Below are 18,505 nucleotides of genomic sequence, written 5' to 3'. Positions count from 1 at the left end.
TGAAGGGCAGCAGCAGCCTAGAAGTCACAAGTTATCTGGATCGGACTTCAGAAGGTGGGCCATTCTCATTCTCAATTCTGGGAACCTAAAGACGCTTTCCAATTTCTCATTCATGTCAACAGAGAGTGCTCTCTTGCTGTAGTTATGAGCCTATTCTTTGCAGCAAATATGTATTTTATTTCTCGAGTGTTTTACTATGTGCCAGCCAATGTTTTGAGACATATCAGTGGGGGGAAAAAAATCTCTGCCCTCTGTGTCTCAGCCTGGTGGGGGGAAGAGGGAGAGACAAACAAAAATGTTACCATGTGATTATTGGTAAGGATCTGGGTAAACAGGAGGGTAAGACAGTACAGCAGGGGTGAAAGTCTGAAACGCATTGGTCAGGACAGTTCGCACTTAGACAAGGACTTGGAGGCAAGGAGGGAATTCGCTACGTGGGTATGGGGGAAGGGAGGGGACTTCTAGGCCGATGAAGCAGCCAGTGCTAAGGGGCGATGTGGGGGTATACCCAGTGTGATCAGGGAACAGCCAGGGGCCCGGGGGCAGGCAAGAGACAAGTGCACAAGTAGGACACATGGGAAATGTGGGCCTCACGGTGGTAGGCCGTGAACACTCTGGCTTCTGTTCAGAGGAATATGGGAAGCCGAGGAGGGATGCAGTCTGACTTGGGACTTCTTGATGGATTCAATGTGAGGCATCAGACAAGAATGAAGGATGACTGCAAGGTTTTTGGCTTGAGCAACTGCAAGTACGGTGCTGGCTTTGGCTAAGGTAGGCAAAACTACGGGTGGAGCAGGTTTGTAATAGATCAGCAGTGCAGTGTTGGACGTGTTATGCTTGAAATGTTCGTTAAAACCCCACTGGAGATCTCAAATAAGCAGCTGGATACAGGAGTCTGAAATTCCAGAGAGGGGCCTGGGCTGACGAGGGAACATCCACACATATTTCAAGCTGGAATGGAGGATGGGATTTAAGTTCTTTGACTGGAGGAGGAGATCACTGAAATCTAGGATACTCTAAAACTGAGAGGCTGAGGTGAAGAGGAGGAGGACCCAGGAAAGGAGGCTAAAAAGGAATGAATGGTTAGGTAGGAAGAACACCGAGATAATGTGGTATCCTGAAGGCTAAGGGAAGAAAATGTTGCAAGGAGGAGGGAGTGATCAACTCTGTCAAATGCTGTTGCCAGATCAAGTAGGAAGAAGAACGACAACTGTCCACTGGACTTAGCAGTACAAAGGCCATTCTGGCAAGCAGAAAAACGGGGCAGCAGTTGGTGGGGCTGGGGGATGGCCAAGCAAGAGTTTTTCTTAAAATGAGAGAAGTGTGCCTTAAAATAAAACGTGATGCCTGTAAATGAACAAATGTCACCCCACAACCTTGGCCGACAAAGAAAAGGTAGAGTTTAAACCACTTCAGTTCTTGTGGCCTCGAAGCAACAGTATGCTGAAACCTCCTAATCGACCATGTTCTAGAAATGAGACTATTATAATCTTGATTAACAGGAAGAACCCCCAATAAACTGAATTTTAGTACTTCACATTAAGATGAGAAAGAGATAAGAAAACAAGGCCACAATTTAGTGCAACCATTAAAGAAGAATTTATATACGATCTCTCTTTTTACCACCGTAAGAACAGTAACAGTGAAAATGATGATCCAGAATCAAAACAAGTATTTTCAATATATTTTTGACTAAAGCAAAAAGTGGGTAGATACATTTTATTTTCAAAGATTTTAATTTTTTTAAGAAGATTTAAAAATATGTTTTTAAGTTTATTTATTTTGAGATAGAGTGTGCATGAGCAAGTGGGGAGGGGCAGAGAGCGAGAGGGGGAGAGAGAGAATCCCAAGCAGGCTCTGCACTGTCAGTGCAGAGCCCAATGCAGGGCTCAAACCCAGGAACTGGGAGATCATGACCTGAGCCGAAGTCAGACGCTTAACTGACTGAACCACCCGGGCGCCCCACTTTTTTCTTTCTAAGTAGGCTTCACGCTTAGCACAGAGCCCATAGCGGGGCTTGAACTCACAAATCCAAGATCAAGACCTGAGCTGAGATCAAGAGTCTGACACTTAAGTGACTGAGCCACCCAGGCACCACCCCCACCCCACCCAGGCAGTAGATACATTTTAGAAAAAAATTACAAACAAAGGCTAAAATTCTGAGTTAATTAAATAGTGCATTCTCCAAGCAGTCCAACTCAATGAAATATGCTAGGGAAATAGAGCTGGACAGAGTCACTGACCACATCTAACCCCGTCTTGCTTTAAGTTTATGACTGCACAGGGCCAGTCAGAGTGTCCTTGCATGTGAGCCACAAACTTCCAATCTTTTTTTTTTTTTTTCTTTTTTTAAACACTTTGTTTTTAAGTAAATCTCTACACCCAACACGGGGCTCGAACTTACAACCCCAAGATCAGCAGTCATATGCTCTACCAACTGAGCCAGCCAGGCACTCCCCACCCCCAGCGCACGCACACACACACACACACACACACACACACACACACACACGCGCACGCGCACACACACACACACACACACACACACACACACTTCCAATCTTGGTCAATTCTTCCTCTCTTCTTCAAGACACCTATTCCACGTTTACTTCTCACCAAAAGCACAACTGCCAAAAACCTCTGGACAGCCAAATCCAGTGGTCAGTTCTTGTCCTCCCAGAAACATTTTACACAACTTGAGTCTCACCTTTCTTCAGATATTTATATTTCTGCATCCTCTCCTTGGACTCCAGACTCCTACAACTGTCCAGTCCACATCTCACCTGAACATCTAAACACCCGTGGCAAACTTGGCCTGCCTGTAACAGAACTTCCGTTTTCTCGGCAAAACCTGCTGCTCCTCCGAGTCTTCCAAATCTCAGGAAGACTCAACACCCAACTGTTCAGGACTCCTCTTTACCTTGAATGTCTGACAAACAAGTCTTGTTGGTTCTATCTTCAAAATACACAATCCCCGACAGTCGCCTGCCCTTACTTACACTGTTCTACGACACCAAATCTTGTCTGCGAACTACTCCAACAGCCTGTTTCTTCTTTTGCCACCATCTCCCCTCCCGACACATACAGACTATCTCCCATGCAACAGCTAAGCCGATCTTTTAAAAATGTGAATTGTTGGGGCGCCTGGGTGGCGCAGTCGGTTGAGCGTCCGACTTCGGCCAGGTCACGATCTCGCGGTCCGTGAGTTCGAGCCCCGCGTCGGGCTCTGGGCTGATGCCTCAGAGCCTGGAGCCTGTTTCCGATTCTGTGTCTCCCTCTCTCTCTGCCCCTCCCCCGTTCATGCTCTGTCTCTCTCTGTCCCAAAAATAAATAAATGTTGAAAAAAAAATTTTTTTTAAATAAAAAATAAAAAATAAAAAAATGTGAATTGTTATATCACTGTTATTCTGTTCACATCCTCCAATTAATTCTTTAAAATAATCCTCCAAGGAAAAGTGAGGCTATAAGCAACAAGATTTTAAAAGTTGAGATACTTATTAAAACGAGGTGATTAGTACGCTATATACTATTTTGACACATTTGACAATTTCCACAAGAGACAAGCTTAAAAAAACACGAATGGCTTTTCATCATACTTAACATCTAAATTTCCTGCCCCGGATGGCCAAACAAGGCCCACCTGTGACCTCCTTTCCTCTGCACCAGCCTCTCTTATTCTGCAGTCATGCCGGCCTTTCTAGTGTTCACAACATAAACACATGCAGTCTTTCACAACTGTCTCCCTTCCATTCACCCATGTGCCAAATTCACGCTCCTTCAACTGTTAATTCAGGTCTGTACTCAAAAGTCACATACGCGAAGAGGCAAGACTCTCTTATGTAGAAAGGCCCCCATCCCACTGTTCCTCTGTCCCCTCGTCCTCCTCTATTTTTCTTCTCAGTACCTCACTACCAAAAGCTATACATGTATTTATCGTCCATCTCCACTGTCAGAGTGAAACTCCATGAAAATACAAAATCGCCCTCATCACATCACCATGGTCTCCAAGAGGACCACACTACATGGTCTAATATTCGTAAATGAATAGGTAATAATGTCGCCACAGGTACCACAGACTATACCAAATGGCAAGACAAACTGTTTTTGGGTGACGCATCCTATAATGCTGTTCACAAAGTGGATAACCTATACCCACACTGAACGCCTATTACAACTTGGGTCACTTGCTCCTAATAAAAATCAAGTATTATCAAAACGCAGAACTTACTGGCGTGAGCTGCTGAGAATTTAACAACTGCTGAAACTGCTGTTGGTGAAGATATATCTGTCTTTGCTGGTCAGAAAGTAATCCTAGTCCTGAGGCACTGAAAAACGATTACAATTCTTACTTTCTACTAGATACCTTTAATGGTTTTTAACATGTAAAATGAAAGACAACTTTACAACTTGACGTTCAATAAGTTAGCAAAGTCAAATTTTTAAACACAACACTTTCTGATCACAAAATCATGTACAAATATCTTATTTCCCTTTCTTTCTGTATACAGATAAACAAGAATTCACATTGTCAAGAAACGTTTTGTTTTCCTTCTTATTATAAACCAAGAAGGCACTAAGTAGTTTATGGAACAGAAATTTAAATGTGTTTGTAACATGCATGTAATAATTTTTATTTATTTAAGGAGAATTTAATTCATACTAAGTAACACATATGTAAAACAAAGAAAGAATTTCAACTACTAATTGACTTGACCTAACCTTTTTTTTTAATGGTCCCAATGGTCAGTAAAATTAAGCACCAATCAAAAGGGAGCCAGAAGAAATAGTTTACTAGTATCCCCTGCAATCCATTTAAAATGATTTATTCCTCAAAAGTATGTTCGATAACAACATGGCTTTAGTCTCCCTATTTTGAAGTCAAATGAAATGCCAGTACAATGAAACAGTTTCACTCACTGGAAATTCAAGATAAATATTTGACCTTCACCGGTACCAAAAGCTTTGATTATAAAACTAGCAAAATTGCATAGCTCAATTTTAAGAAATCAATATTCATATGTGATCTTATTACAATCCTGTTTTTCTTCGGAATTTATGATACATGAAGGTATCGTAAGGGGATGAAGGTACAAGGGGAGAGAACACAGATCAAGAATGAAATTTTTTGCACAGAATATATTTCATGCTTTGCTACTAACAGTGATTTCATTTTGTTTTAATCTGAATGACTTAAGTTTCAAAAACAGTTCTCGCAATAACACAGTTGGCCTAGAAGTTTGCGATGGGTTTTAATTTCTTTGACTGCATCTACAAGAAGCACATTAAAACTCCCAATCTAACGCATGGACAGCACTAGTACTGTGTGGCACGGAAAAACCCAAAGTATAATTAAGTGAGTTTCTTACCTGTTAGTCAGTGTGGCTGGCATTGGATGTGTTGCATTAGGTGGTACAGTGGTGTGGGTGAGGGGGGTAGGGTTCTGTGATATTGTGACAGGGGTCTGAATAACCCCATTTAAAGCTCCTACAATGCCATTAATTGCCAGTTGGTTACCTGGCAAAGCTCCAATTATTCCACCCACTCCAGGCACTGCAGGAATGGTGGATGTTACAGTCTGCATTCCACCAGCCAGTGCCCCCACTGTCACACCATTGACCTGCTGAACTCCGCTAACGCCTGAGCCCGGCTGCGCTGGACTCTGCCCAGCGGGAGGTGGGGTAGAAAGAGCAGAAGAGCTGCTGGTGCTCTGTCCACTGGAGGTCAAGTCCTAATGCAAGAAGGAACAGAAACTTAAGTGTAGAAGAACACGGCAGAACTGTGTAAAATCATTTGAAGCCATTTAATGGGATCTACTATTGTTCATCAGAAAAACACAGAAATGAAACTAACCACACCCAAATTACCTGATTTAACACAGGAAGAGAATTATCAGGTAAAAAGCTGTTTCCCAGATGAGGGCTCTTACTGCTGTTCAAGGAATCAGTAGTAGGAGCTAGAATAATAAAAGACAAAAAGAAACCTATTTACCCTGTTAAATTACATCATGTGTAAGATTAAAGGCTTATCTAAAAAGCTTATCCTGAAGCCCACATTAAAAACACTTAAATATTAAGTCTTGCTATTTCTAATACCAGTTTAAATGGGAAAATCTATACCTCTGTTGAAGACTATGGCTTTAAATCAATAGAGATCACTACACATTTAAATAACTATTATCGTTAAATTATGTACTAAAGAAGTCAGAGCAAATTCAAGTCGATCACTTAACAGATTCTTCACGTTCTCTGAGAATAAGCTATCATTCCTTCTCTTAACCATCTTCATGTAACTGGTAACCAGTTATTATTCACTTATTATGAAAAAGACATTGAGAGTCTATCCTACTTTCCCTTAGATACAAAATAAACATTTCACACTTACCATTCTGTGCTGAAAATGCATGCATTTGATGAGATGGGCTAGGATTTGTCGTTATTGTTGGAAAAGGCACTGAGAGCTGTGCATTCAGTAACTGAAGACGTTCTTTTTTGGCTGTCAAGTTTTTAATCTGTTCTTCTAATCTTCGATTTTCAACTTGAAGTTGATGTAATGACTTCAGCATTCCTAAAACTAGCAAACATTCGGATGGCTTTAATAAGGACAAGTTCCCACACACGACCAAGTATTTTACAGACCTAAGTGTCAATAACTTTAGAAATAAGTTAAAATAGGAAAGCGGAAATTCTGTAAAGCACTTTTATATTACTAGGTTTTATTTCTAAATTTCCTTTTATTTCTAAATTTATATGTAGATATAAATTGGGAAATAAATAAATACAGCATAATGTATGTGTGTGTATGTAAGCATAAAGGGATAGTGGGCCTGGATAATACCTTCTGGAAACTTTGTTGCCACCTATCAAAAAAATCCGCCCACCTGGTTCAGGTAATTTCCATTTCTCAAACAAAACTGATAGAAAGTTTACGTTTTATTCTCGCCAAAATAAAAACCTAATCACAAAGTCGAAGTGCCTGCCCCGATCTTTCATTCAAATCGTAGTTCAGATGGGAAAGAATCCCTCCAATATCCCTCCCCGCAATCAAGAGCGCAAGTGCGCGCGCGCTGCTCGGTTCCGCTCAGCGAGGGCGAGCCGCCCGGCCTGCTGCTGCACACGTTGCCCAGCAGGGAGCAGTGTGCGCGCACCGCAGCCCACATCCCAACTCCCACAGGAAGGCGTGTGCTGTCTGTAAACGAGGCCGTTTCCATCCGGCCTCGTCACCTCAAATACAGTTTCGATTCCTTCCACAACTCGGACGTCTCAAATGACAACACAGAGTAGTTATGCCAGGGTGATGGACGCTTTAAAAGTTCTATGTACGTATTAAAAGTTGTATTTGTTTAACATGCCCTCAGGGCCTTCCGAAGACACAACTGTACTGGTTCAGCCGTCTGTGGTCATTTCCCAAGGATTTAACTTTTATCCCTCCTCTTCAAAATCCCACAAAGAAGCCCTTAGTGTACCCAAATGAGATGCAATAAGACTAAGCTAAACCTGTCCTCCAGCTATCATGTTTAAAGGATTATCCCGGCATGAATTTCCTCACAATTAGCATTTTTTGTCAAGGCACCATTCACAAAAAAAAAAAAAAAAAAAACCCCACAATTTATGGCACTTGTCTACTAACAAGAAGCAAAATGTTTTGTTTTAATATAATAAACTAGCAAAAGTTTCTATCCCCAAATGATAAAAAAACCATCTATTTTTTTCCCCCCAAAATATATATCCTTAACACTATCCCAGCTTCTCCAGCTACCTACCACTTACAGGAACTTTGCTTTTTTGGCTTTTTTCACCCATGGCCCTCCATAATACTTAACACTGGAAATACTAAATATGTATATAAAGATATATATATAGGTATAGATATAGATATAGATATATGATACAATTTAATAAGTGAATGATATTTAATGAATGAAAATTGTATGTAATTTAGTAATCGTTATTCTTGCTCATCTAAATTGTAAAATTAGGAAGACAGCTTGCCATACTTGACGATATGCATTTTTAAAAATGAATTCTCTAGAGGTAAGCAAGTTTTCTTCCAACAAGTGAAGAGAAGATGTAACTCACGTGTTTTAGTAAGATGTGAAAACTGGTAAGAACAAAGTACCAACGTTAAACTAATTCAAAAGAGTAATAATAACCACTCAACAGATAAGTGCTTACTATGAGCTAGGCAATGTTCTTCACATTTTTTATGCCATTTAATCCTCAAAACAACACTATGATATAGGTACATTATTATTCCCATTCTACAAATGGGAGATTAAAGCATACTGACATCAAGAAATTTGCCCAAGATCATATTGTTAAGAACAGGTAAAGTGAAGTCCAGTAGTAAAACTGTAGAATCCCTATTAAACCACCACTCTATACTTTCTCACCATATTACAGAAAACATATTTCATAATTTCACTGCTACTCCTGATGAAGTGTGTCTGTTACATCCATCCATCTGTCTGTCTGTCCATCTATCTTTCTGTAAAGACATGAAAAGAATACTTACTGTCACTAGGAGTACCCTGTTCTAATAAAAACTGCTGTCCTTCACTCCACTGCCTCTCCAAAAGCTGTTCTATGCTGGCTGCTACTGGAGGCAGATTTTCCAAACTGCTGTTGACTGGTTGATCATAGCGAATCTGTAAGCTGCTTACAGGAGATCTGTTGGAAATATTAACTCTCAGGTTAAACAGAAAGAGAGTGCATTTACGCTTCTTACCTTATGCTGGCCCGTTTCCTGTACAAGTTTTCTAACTCTAGGCTGCCTATGCTGGAAGAATGATAAAACCATTATCCACCCTAAAATTGAGTAATTACCATTCTTCCTCCCCAAATTATAAAAATCACAGGAATAGCTGGCTAGACTCAGTAATTAAAAACCACTAGAACACATAAACACAACACCAATAATCTCTGAAATAAGCTGTAAAAGAACTTGATACAGCCTTAGACAAAGGGGGGAAAGATAGTATTAGAAAACTTTAAAATAATTAGCCAGAAAAGAAGAGTTCCACAATTCTGCTTTAATATGCAAAACACCAGAGGAACACTGTACAATTATAATAATGTAGAAAGCATTTTAATACACAATCAACAGAATCTCAAATATCAGTAAAAAGAAATTTTTAATGATTTGGAAGGAACCCTTTGTTTTAAAGTAAAAAATACTTATTTTCTAGTATTTTCAGGATTAAGGAGCATTAGCAAGACCAAAGTAAATTTTTATTTGAGCCCTTTATATACATTTTTCTAAAACGTCTTAGACCTGTACTTCAAATGGTAATAACTCTTTCAAAGCAAATATTACTTATATTAAGATAAATATATAATGTTCTCTCGTCCACTTTTTGTCTTAAATTGGTAAGCATGCCCATTTCTGGTCTCCAGCCTGTACACTAACATAATATATTAGTAAAGGGCTTTGGAGTTTCCAAAGTGTTTCCATGTAATTATCTCATATGATCGTCAGACCAACCCAGAGAGAGAGAGAGAGAGAGAGAGAGAGAGAGAGAGAAGTCAAAAGCGTGGCTTATTGGTTCCATTTCTACAGGAGGAAACAAGATGGGGCTTTAGTGACTTGTCCAAAGACACACGGCTGGTAAATGGCAGAGCTGGGGCCACAACTCAGGTCTCTAACAACCACCGGTGTTCTGACACTGCCTCAGTATGCTTCTCTATAAAAATCTCTTTGAATAACAAGTTAGACAAATGAGGTTTTTTATTCTACACATAAACATCACATGCTACATATAGTTGACCATCCCTCTTCAAATAATACATTATGCCAGGATACTTTAGGCTATTACATGTCAGGCTGATTTTTAAAGGATAATATAAAGTTGGAAATATATGCTAAAAATAATTTAGTATGATTTATTGTTGGAAATTCCATTTAGCTAATGAAAACCTGATAACTATTGTGCTAAGCAAAATAGCACTAAGGGATCTCGCAGAATTTCTGGGTAGTTTCTAGGATATTTTAAGAGGGGAACATGGACATGCTTCCTCCACTAAACACACGAGCAAAAGTCCGCCTAGTTTTCTACTTTGAAAAGAAGAATAACAGAATAGTACAGAAGTAATCACAGCATAAAATTACAAATTAGTCGGTTGATGTTATCATTGTGTGCTTCTGATTCCTAGTTTCAAAAGAAACTACTTCCTATAGTGCTCAATTATGAAAAATACTACTACTTTTAGGTCATCCAAGAATTTTATAGGAAAAGACACACCTAGTGGTACCACTAGAAAATAGCAAAATTCGACGTTACTGAACTAATCTACTGATAAAGATGTTCCTTAACAGACATTACCAATATATCAGCAATACAACAACAGATACTAACAGTATCATCGCATGAAAAATTTAATTTTTAATAGAATTTTTAAGTTTGCATAGTTGAAAAAAAAAAATAAAGACTCCAGAATGGGCTTTTCCCTCCTTCTGTTCTCCATTCTCACCCAGTCTAACCATGCTTGAGGCACAGTTTACAAAATTAGACAGCAGAGAGAGAGCAAACAAACTAGAAGAAGGTATAGAAGTTAAAAGTCGTATATAATTAATAAAAAGAGAGCTAGGGCCTAAAGTTCGACTGTTTTCCATAAGCTGGCACAATATTCCCTTCTGCCATTCTCCCCACTGAGAACAGAAGATGTGAGCCCTTAGACTGTGCTCCGAAAAATTCAACCATTTCAGTAGAACTTTGCTAAGAGTGTCCTGCTAACTTCTTTATCTCCTATCAGAGATATTTAAGGCACCTAAGTTTGTTCAGATAATATCTAAGACAATTTTACAGAACGATGTAAAACATTTATTATACTTTGATTCAAACAATTTTAGGAACTAGAGGGATTTTACTTTATTTTATTTAGTTTATTTTTTTTAGGAATCTCTACACCGAATGTAGGGCTCGAACTTACGACCCCAAGATCTAGAGTCCCATGCTCTTCCGACTGAGCTACCCAGGAGCCCCGAGAAGTAGAGGGAATTCAGAAATGAGCCCCAAGAACTAGGAACCAGAGATGAAAGGGTTCAAGTGCATTGCCTACAACAGAGCTAAAACTGGAACCCTAAGTTGAAAGCCTGGAATCAGTAGCTTCAAGAGGTTTTAAAGACTATTTCATAACCAAAAAGGATTAGCCAAATTAACGTATTTAACAGTACCAGTCGCTAAATGTACAAATGATAAAAACAAGAGAGTTCAAATTGACTGGAAATCTAAGAAAAGGTAGGTCCTTCTAAAAGCTTAAAGTCTAACCATGTGTTTAAATTAATATTCAAATTAATTGAGAATCATTTTTCTTGACTGTCCAGACATGCTTCTTATCTACAGAATGCTTTTACAGCCTCACAAATGTGTGCTCTGATAGGAGATAAAGTAGTTTCCAAATCTCCAAACGTCTCCTTTGCCTCGCCTCTGCAGAGTAAACAGCGCTTACCGCGGTGAGAGACTTCCTCGGGGTGAGCTTCCTCTGCCAGCAAGGCTGCGGCCATTGTCTCCGAGATCTTGATCTGCAGTGTAAATATTTCATAGCTGATAAAGTGACTCTCACTAGATAAGAGGTTTTAAGCTCTTGCCCTGATTTTCCCTAAAACGTACATAAAACCTTTACCACTACTTTGCAGTTACTCTGAAAGTAGATCTAGTATGTTGCTAGTTCAGAATTGCTGAACTGTGGCATGTAAGGCGTTGTCCCTACACGTTTTTGTGGGTGTAGAAGGCCATGGATTATGTTCCGTTCTTTCATTCCTTTCAATTTTACAGCACAGAAGCGTGGTTTGCATTTGCAGTACCCTCCCCTCAGCCACTTTTAATTTCTACGGTTAAAGTAATGAATCACAGCTGTGGACAGCTAATCTGTATGCTTATCACAGCAAATCCTTATGCTTTGTATTTTTTAACACTTTGCATCCCAAGACAAGTCATAAAATACATAGTGTACGACATAAAGCCACACACCATAACTAAAATTACACATATTACACGGATCCTCACACCAAGAATAAAGCTAAATATAACACTAAATATTTAAATGGAAAAAAACAAGTAGGAAGATAGCATGCCGGACTTAAAAGGAAAAAATTAATTTCTTCAAAATAATTCTTAGGTAACACCAAATATCTCTGCTTGACAAGTAACCTGTGTCTCCCCTACAGTCAGTTCCTTATAAAATCACCCTATCTGGCCTCTTTCAAGGTTGTCCTCCCCTTATTCTGAGTCAGGTAACCTCTGACCTGAAAGGGTAAAGACATGACTGATCCATTCTTGGTGAACTGCTAAACCCATTCCCTTCCCCCAAACAGGCATGACTACTTGGACATGTCAACAAATCCTTAAGGATGGAATGAAACAAAGCAAATCCAGTGGCTCATTAAAACAGTACAAGAGGCAAATGCTACAAAATGTCAACTGGTAAAAATTCACAGGATTACTAAACACTGTAGAAATTCTCTAACAGGATTTTTTTTTTAACCAAGTTTGTGTAATGCAATTTCATGAATTATGCAAATAAAGGTTTAGGCTATTCACAGAAAAGCCCAGTGTTATGTTACTTTCATTGCACAGAACTGAGAACTGAACACATCAATCACAAAAGTCACAGGAGACATTGTTGCATTCCTGCCTGCTGATGGCTCTGCTTAAACATTTACATTTCAGACAGTAAAAAAAGCACATCACTATTTTGCAGCACCGCACACTATTTACTTCCAACTGTGACTCTTTTGGTTGGGGGTGGGGGGTGGGCACAATCCTGTATTAACCACACCTTTAGACTTTTCAAAGAAAATGAGCCAAAGGCAGGGATGGGGGGGTGGGGCGGGATTTACGCTGGGGGAGAGCTGAAAAATTCTTGAAAACTTACCTGTTTGACTGTTTTCAGACTGAACTATAAGAGCTGCCATTGATGAATTTGGATTTAATCTATTGCCATACATATGAGATGGTGCCTGACTAAGAGAAGATCCAGATAGGGTATTTGCCTAAATGAAAAGAATTACAAAAATAAATGAATGATATTAGGAAATATCTTCACGCTTTTCCTAATAGACCTAGCAACTGTTTTCTCTAACCTAAGAATATAAGCAAACATTCCTGACTTTCTAAAGAGCAAATTTTACTCTTTCTTGTTTTACCATTCCAACATTTCAACTTTTTTGAAATAATTCCAAATAAAAAAAAACAAAGACTGGCACAGTCAAAGTTAACTACGCTAACTTTAATTTCAAAGTATCTAGTCACTAACAAAACCCAGTGGCATGGTAACCATGTGAACATATGACTAATTATTTAATCTTATTAAACCATTTACAAAATAAAGGCAGGTAGACAACAGATGTCTAACAAATGCTTCAGTCCCTTACATCACAGGCTGGCTAAGGAGGTCAAAAGGGCCAATTTCTACTTTTAGTATTTTAACTACACAGAGCTATATTTCCATTGCTTAACTCTGTCATTAGTAAAACCTGCACACTATTCTGTTACTTCCTATTTTGATAGACTTGGAAGCCTGCTGCTTTTTCTGTTTTGTTTTGTTTTTATTTTAAAAGAAAGCAAACAGGCATCACAAGTATGTTTTCTATACAATGCAGAGCTCAACGAATCACAGCTTTGCCCTGACCCCATATAAGGCACTGTCTTTTTGGCAGGAAGCCAGCTCCACTAACTGAAGAGCTGGTCCAAAGTTTGTAATTCATTCATGTTGCTAACCACAATTCTGAGGGCCTCTACTGGGCCTTGTGCCAAACAAGGGAAAATGAACCCTTAAACAGATGACGCTACGGAGGCTGGCCAAAGTCTTGCGTAATCCAATGTAATAAAAATGCCTTCTTTGATGTGAATACTTTCTCCCACTTTCTAAGAATATTATAACCTTAAAATGTGGCATTCTGGGAGCAAATCTCCTGTACACAAAATACTGTTACTCTAAGAAGGCTATTCCTAGCCTCAATACTTTTCAGATTTAACATAACCATAGATTTAAAGCAGACTTCTTATTCTTTTTCATGAATGAGATCAAACTTAACCTTTTATAAAATGAAATTATTGTATAGTTATTTCATAACAGAATTCTGGAAAAGAATTTCAAAGGCTTGAAGCAATTTGAACATAAAGAGGCTAAGTAATCGTAGGACAAAAGATGTGGGATGTTCTACCACACGTACAACTAACTACACACAGGAGACCAAGAGATGTCGACACAGTAGTTATAAAAAGCAAAATATTACAGAAAATAAACTGGGTTTCTGGGAAGATTCAGACCCTGACATTATATATGGCTTCTGGCCAACTTACTGGGCATGAAAACTGGACTTTACAATCACAGAAGTAGTCTGTGAGAATCCTGTCCTTGCTTTCCACTGTTTCAAAGGGTATATTTCCTAGTTCATTCTTCAATGTCTAAGTTTAATTGGTCAATTTCTGGGTTTCATTTTTCTTCTTATTAAAGATGTGTATACAAAGCCAATAAATATATACCATAAAGTCTTGCTTAACAATCAATTAGCCCTCAGGAAAAGGTAAGTCATAATTTTAACTTCAAGATCATACTAGATGCTTACCAGGTATTTAGTAGTGTAACATACTAAAATATACAATTCATAAATGGAAATATAGCTAGGTGTTTTTTTGTTTTTTTACCTCTTGGTTACTCATAAAATAACTTAGGGTAAGAAAAACCACCAAACAGACAAACAGAAAAGTACAGATGTTACTAGTCCCATGTGTTAACATCTCAGGTACCTTACACTTAAAAATATCCTTTGCAGAGCCGATTTGCTCTTACTCTAGACACAATTCTAAAAAGATCAACTAAGCATATAAAAGATTAGAAAGTGGAAAATTCACTAGAAAGAGGAAGAAAAGTCATTTCTTGAGACATCTGCTGGCAGCAGGAATCAACAGCTGACAGGAGGAGAAGAAAGAGAAAAAGAGGAGTGAGGTGGCGCTCAAAGAACATGGACGTCTAGATGCCTTAAACCTGCATCTCAGCCTTCTGGCTCTCCTGTTTCGTGCAGTCGTCGTAAAGGTTGAAACTTAACTAACGTTACACCAGTTGGGTTATCAGTTTTATGAGCTGCCTTAGTCTCTTGATAAGAATCAAAAGATCCTACTCCAATCAGAAATACCCTTTTTCAGGAAGAATTCTTCCTGCAGGGGCTTTATATTTATCCTTATTAGCTTTCAAATTTTTTGATGCAGTCTTCAAATTATCTTAGTGTCTCTATCACACATTAGGCCCACCATACTACAGGATCAAAATGCAGAGCAGTACTGCATAATAACTGATTTGCATAATGACTATCATCAAGAAGAAGATAAATCATCTTTAGCATAATTCCAAAAGAAGAAAGTAGGTATTTTTTTTTTATTAAATTTTTTTTTTTTCAACGTTTATTTATTTTTGGGACACAGAGACAGAGCATGAACGGGGGAGGGACAGAGAGAGAGGGAGACACAGAATCGGAAACAGGCTCCAGGCTCTGAGCCATCAGCCCAGAGCCTGACGCGGGGCTCGAACTCCCGGACCGCGAGATCGTGACCTGGCTGAAGTCGGACGCTTAACCGACTGCGCCACCCAGGCGCCCCAAAAGTAGGTATTTTATAAAGGTGGCAGACAAAAGTAAAGTTAATAAAATAAAAACCTAAAATGGGAATACATTTTTCATCTCCTAAATGATCAATTTCCCAAATTCCCTGAATGAGTAAAAATTACCTGGTAGTTTGTTTTTAAAGAATTATTGCATTTATTGAAACCAGAAACTTTGGAATGAGATTAAAAATTATTAATATTATCAGGTAGCATTTTATGGTGTATTAAAACATCTAAACCACTCTACATTAAAACTCAAGTCATTAACGTCATCTTAAGCGGTAACAAGAGTTATGAATCCACAAATGTCTGACACTGCTTAGCCAAATACTTCTGAAATGATGTTTAGAATGGTTAATGTTGGGAACCCATGATAAGCTTGTTGCCACCTCTGGGCCAAGAAACCCTCATCAGTTCAGTGAGAAGATTCTACAAGTTAGTAGCAATAAGAAGGGTAAGTGAGGTGGGCAGGGGCAACTTACTTAGGAGAGCATACATATAATGTTGGACATTTTGTAGACTCAAAATTTTCTGTTGTCGTTAAAACAAGTGAAAGCACTAAGATTCTGGAGGACAGAAGGAAGTTCATGTGAACCTAAAGAAACACTGGTAAAGAAACATAAAGAGCACTTGAAAGCTTTCATTGTAAAAGAAATCTGGAATAAAGAAAACAACATACACATACTTCTCCCACAGCGTATGTCAGATGGGAATTTTTAAAAGAGCATCAAAAGCTAATGATTCACACACCAGAAGTCTGCTTCAGGAGACCTGGTATAAAAGACAGGCAATTCTTTTTGGAGAGAACTACCCACCTTAGGACATTCCAATTTTATCTTGCCCAAGTAAGCGGAAGGGCTACGAGGGACAGAGATCCTCCTTGAATCTACTGGCACTGTAAGAATAGTTATTAACTCTGGGGAGGCCGAAGGAAGGAAATCTAAGATATATGTGAACTCTACTACTTTTGCAACTTTTCTATATACTGTACGTCTATAATTATTTCGAAGTAAGAAGTTAAGGCATGCTTGGATGGCTCAGTCAGTTAAGTGACCTACTCTTGATCTCAGCTCAGGTCATGATCTCTGAACTGACAGCACTGAGACTGCTTGGGATTCTCTCTCTCCCTCTCTCTGCCCCTCACGCGCGCGCTCTCTCTCTCTCAAAATAGGTAAACTTAAAACAAAAACAAAATTAGAAGTTAAAACAAAACAAAAAAATGATAAGACAAACTAGTTAATAGTGTCTCGCTGAAATCATATCATCTAATCAACACAGTGTTAATCAAAATAGGTTAGATTAGATCAAGATAAAAATATTTAGTAAATATTTTAAGTTCATATTGCCATAATAAACTTTTTTTTTAAGTTCGTTTATTTTGAGAGGGGGGAGGGAATGGGAAGGAGGGGCAGAGAGGGAGAGAGATAGAGAATCCCATGCCGACTCTGTGTTCCCCAACTCGACATGGGGCTTGATCTGACGAACCATGAGATTGACCTGAGTTGAAACCAAGAGTCTAAGGCTTAACCCACTGAGCCAGCCAGGTGCCTTGCCGTAATAAACTTCTGCTTTCATTTCCAATATATGATACCTCAGAGTTTTTGTTCCCTCCCCAAGATTAATTGAAAGGAACCACTTCCACCCAAGATGTTATAGAACACTTATTCTAATACTCTAGTAATAAAGCCTCAGTAAGAGAGGTATTTTACCAGACAGACCCAAAGGCAAGTAGAGGAAGAATAAATTGAATAATTATTGAGGTAAATTCAAGCTACTTTGAAAAAAAAAAAAAAAGAGTATGTTTAGGTGCCTGAGTCAAAGAACCCTAAGCAAATTTAGAGTAAGTTACACTAAAACACCTAGAAAGACACACAGGTCTCTACCAAGGCAGTATTCCAACTCAAAGCAAATCAAAGAAATTTATTGTTTCATAAGTAGACTCACGGACCATATTAAAATATTAACAAGATTAAAATGACATTTCAGCTTGAAATTTCCCCTGCTGTTAATAGTTCACCTCCTGTATTTCAAATGTCTGCTTATGACCACGGAGAAATTTTAAAAGAACTCTAGCTGCAAAGCCAACGCTACCCAATTCCTAGGCACTTGGCTCCTTCTAAAAGAGTCAGATTATGAAGGAAAAAAGTCGGACTAAGCCTACTCAATTATTTGAATATCAGACAAAAATGGATGCTGTTTTCTTAGGGCTTTTTTCCTCCCAAATGTTGGTAAAAGCAGAATAATACAGAATATACAACAAAAATCCGGTTTGAGAGAACAGAACCTATAAAAACTTCACTTTTGGAAAGTATCATAGCAATACCTAGAGGTGGATATGAAACTTTATACTTTGATCATACAGGAAAGGGTTATAGTAAGCTTTTTTAAATGCACGATTAACCTGTCAATAAACATTAAAATCACATGATTCAAACAAGCTCAAAACACAGTAGAGCTTCTTCAAGCATTCCAACCCTGACATATGATATAAAATATATTCTCTCAAAATCTTGTCAGATTCACTAAATTGAATATTACTTTTAAAAATTTCTATCTCATATATACATCCTTAGAAGAGAATACTTTTATCACTATATCTGCCATAAATCAAGCTTTCTTACCGAGGGCAAGGTACTAGAACCTCTCTGTCCTCAATTTCCATTTGGAAGCACGGAGATAATAAGAGTACCCACCCTCATAAGAATACTGTGAGAATTAACTGAGTTAGTATACAGGGCTTATAAAGAATCCGTGGCACATGGTAAGCAAACTTTAACTTGTTATTTTAAAAATTATTTTCATAAGCTATTACGGCTTCCATTTTTCCATTAACTTCATTAGAGAATATATCAATTATATTTTGATACTAATATGGCTAGACTTCAAAGATTAAAACATATTTCCTTAAG

At 38.5% G+C, this 18,505-nt stretch overlaps 1 protein-coding gene across 26 annotated transcripts in view; it reads right to left on the bottom strand.

Annotated features, from left to right (window-relative positions):
* Positions 1-18,505, bottom strand: part of MLLT10 (MLLT10 histone lysine methyltransferase DOT1L cofactor) — a 242,836-nt gene that overhangs the window by 4,831 nt on the left and 219,500 nt on the right. For all 26 annotated transcript variants that reach the window (XM_045463953.1, XM_045463957.1, XM_045463956.1 and 23 more), the window contains 7 exons: positions 12,870-12,987; positions 11,445-11,517; positions 8,512-8,666; positions 6,382-6,570; positions 5,865-5,953; positions 5,367-5,728; positions 4,229-4,325 (listed from right to left, as the gene is read on the bottom strand). In XM_045463953.1, coding sequence (XP_045319909.1) covers positions 4,229-4,325; positions 5,367-5,728; positions 5,865-5,953; positions 6,382-6,570; positions 8,512-8,666; positions 11,445-11,517; positions 12,870-12,987 — 1,083 coding nt within the window. The remainder of the gene's footprint in view (positions 1-4,228; positions 4,326-5,366; positions 5,729-5,864; positions 5,954-6,381; positions 6,571-8,511; positions 8,667-11,444; positions 11,518-12,869; positions 12,988-18,505) is intronic.

The sequence above is a fragment of the Leopardus geoffroyi genome, chromosome B4, assembly GCF_018350155.1.
Source record: "Leopardus geoffroyi isolate Oge1 chromosome B4, O.geoffroyi_Oge1_pat1.0, whole genome shotgun sequence".
Lineage (NCBI taxonomy): Eukaryota > Metazoa > Chordata > Mammalia > Carnivora > Felidae > Leopardus > Leopardus geoffroyi.
The sequence above is the reverse complement of the archived record's forward strand: the minus strand, read 5'-3'. Positions and strand labels throughout refer to the sequence as shown.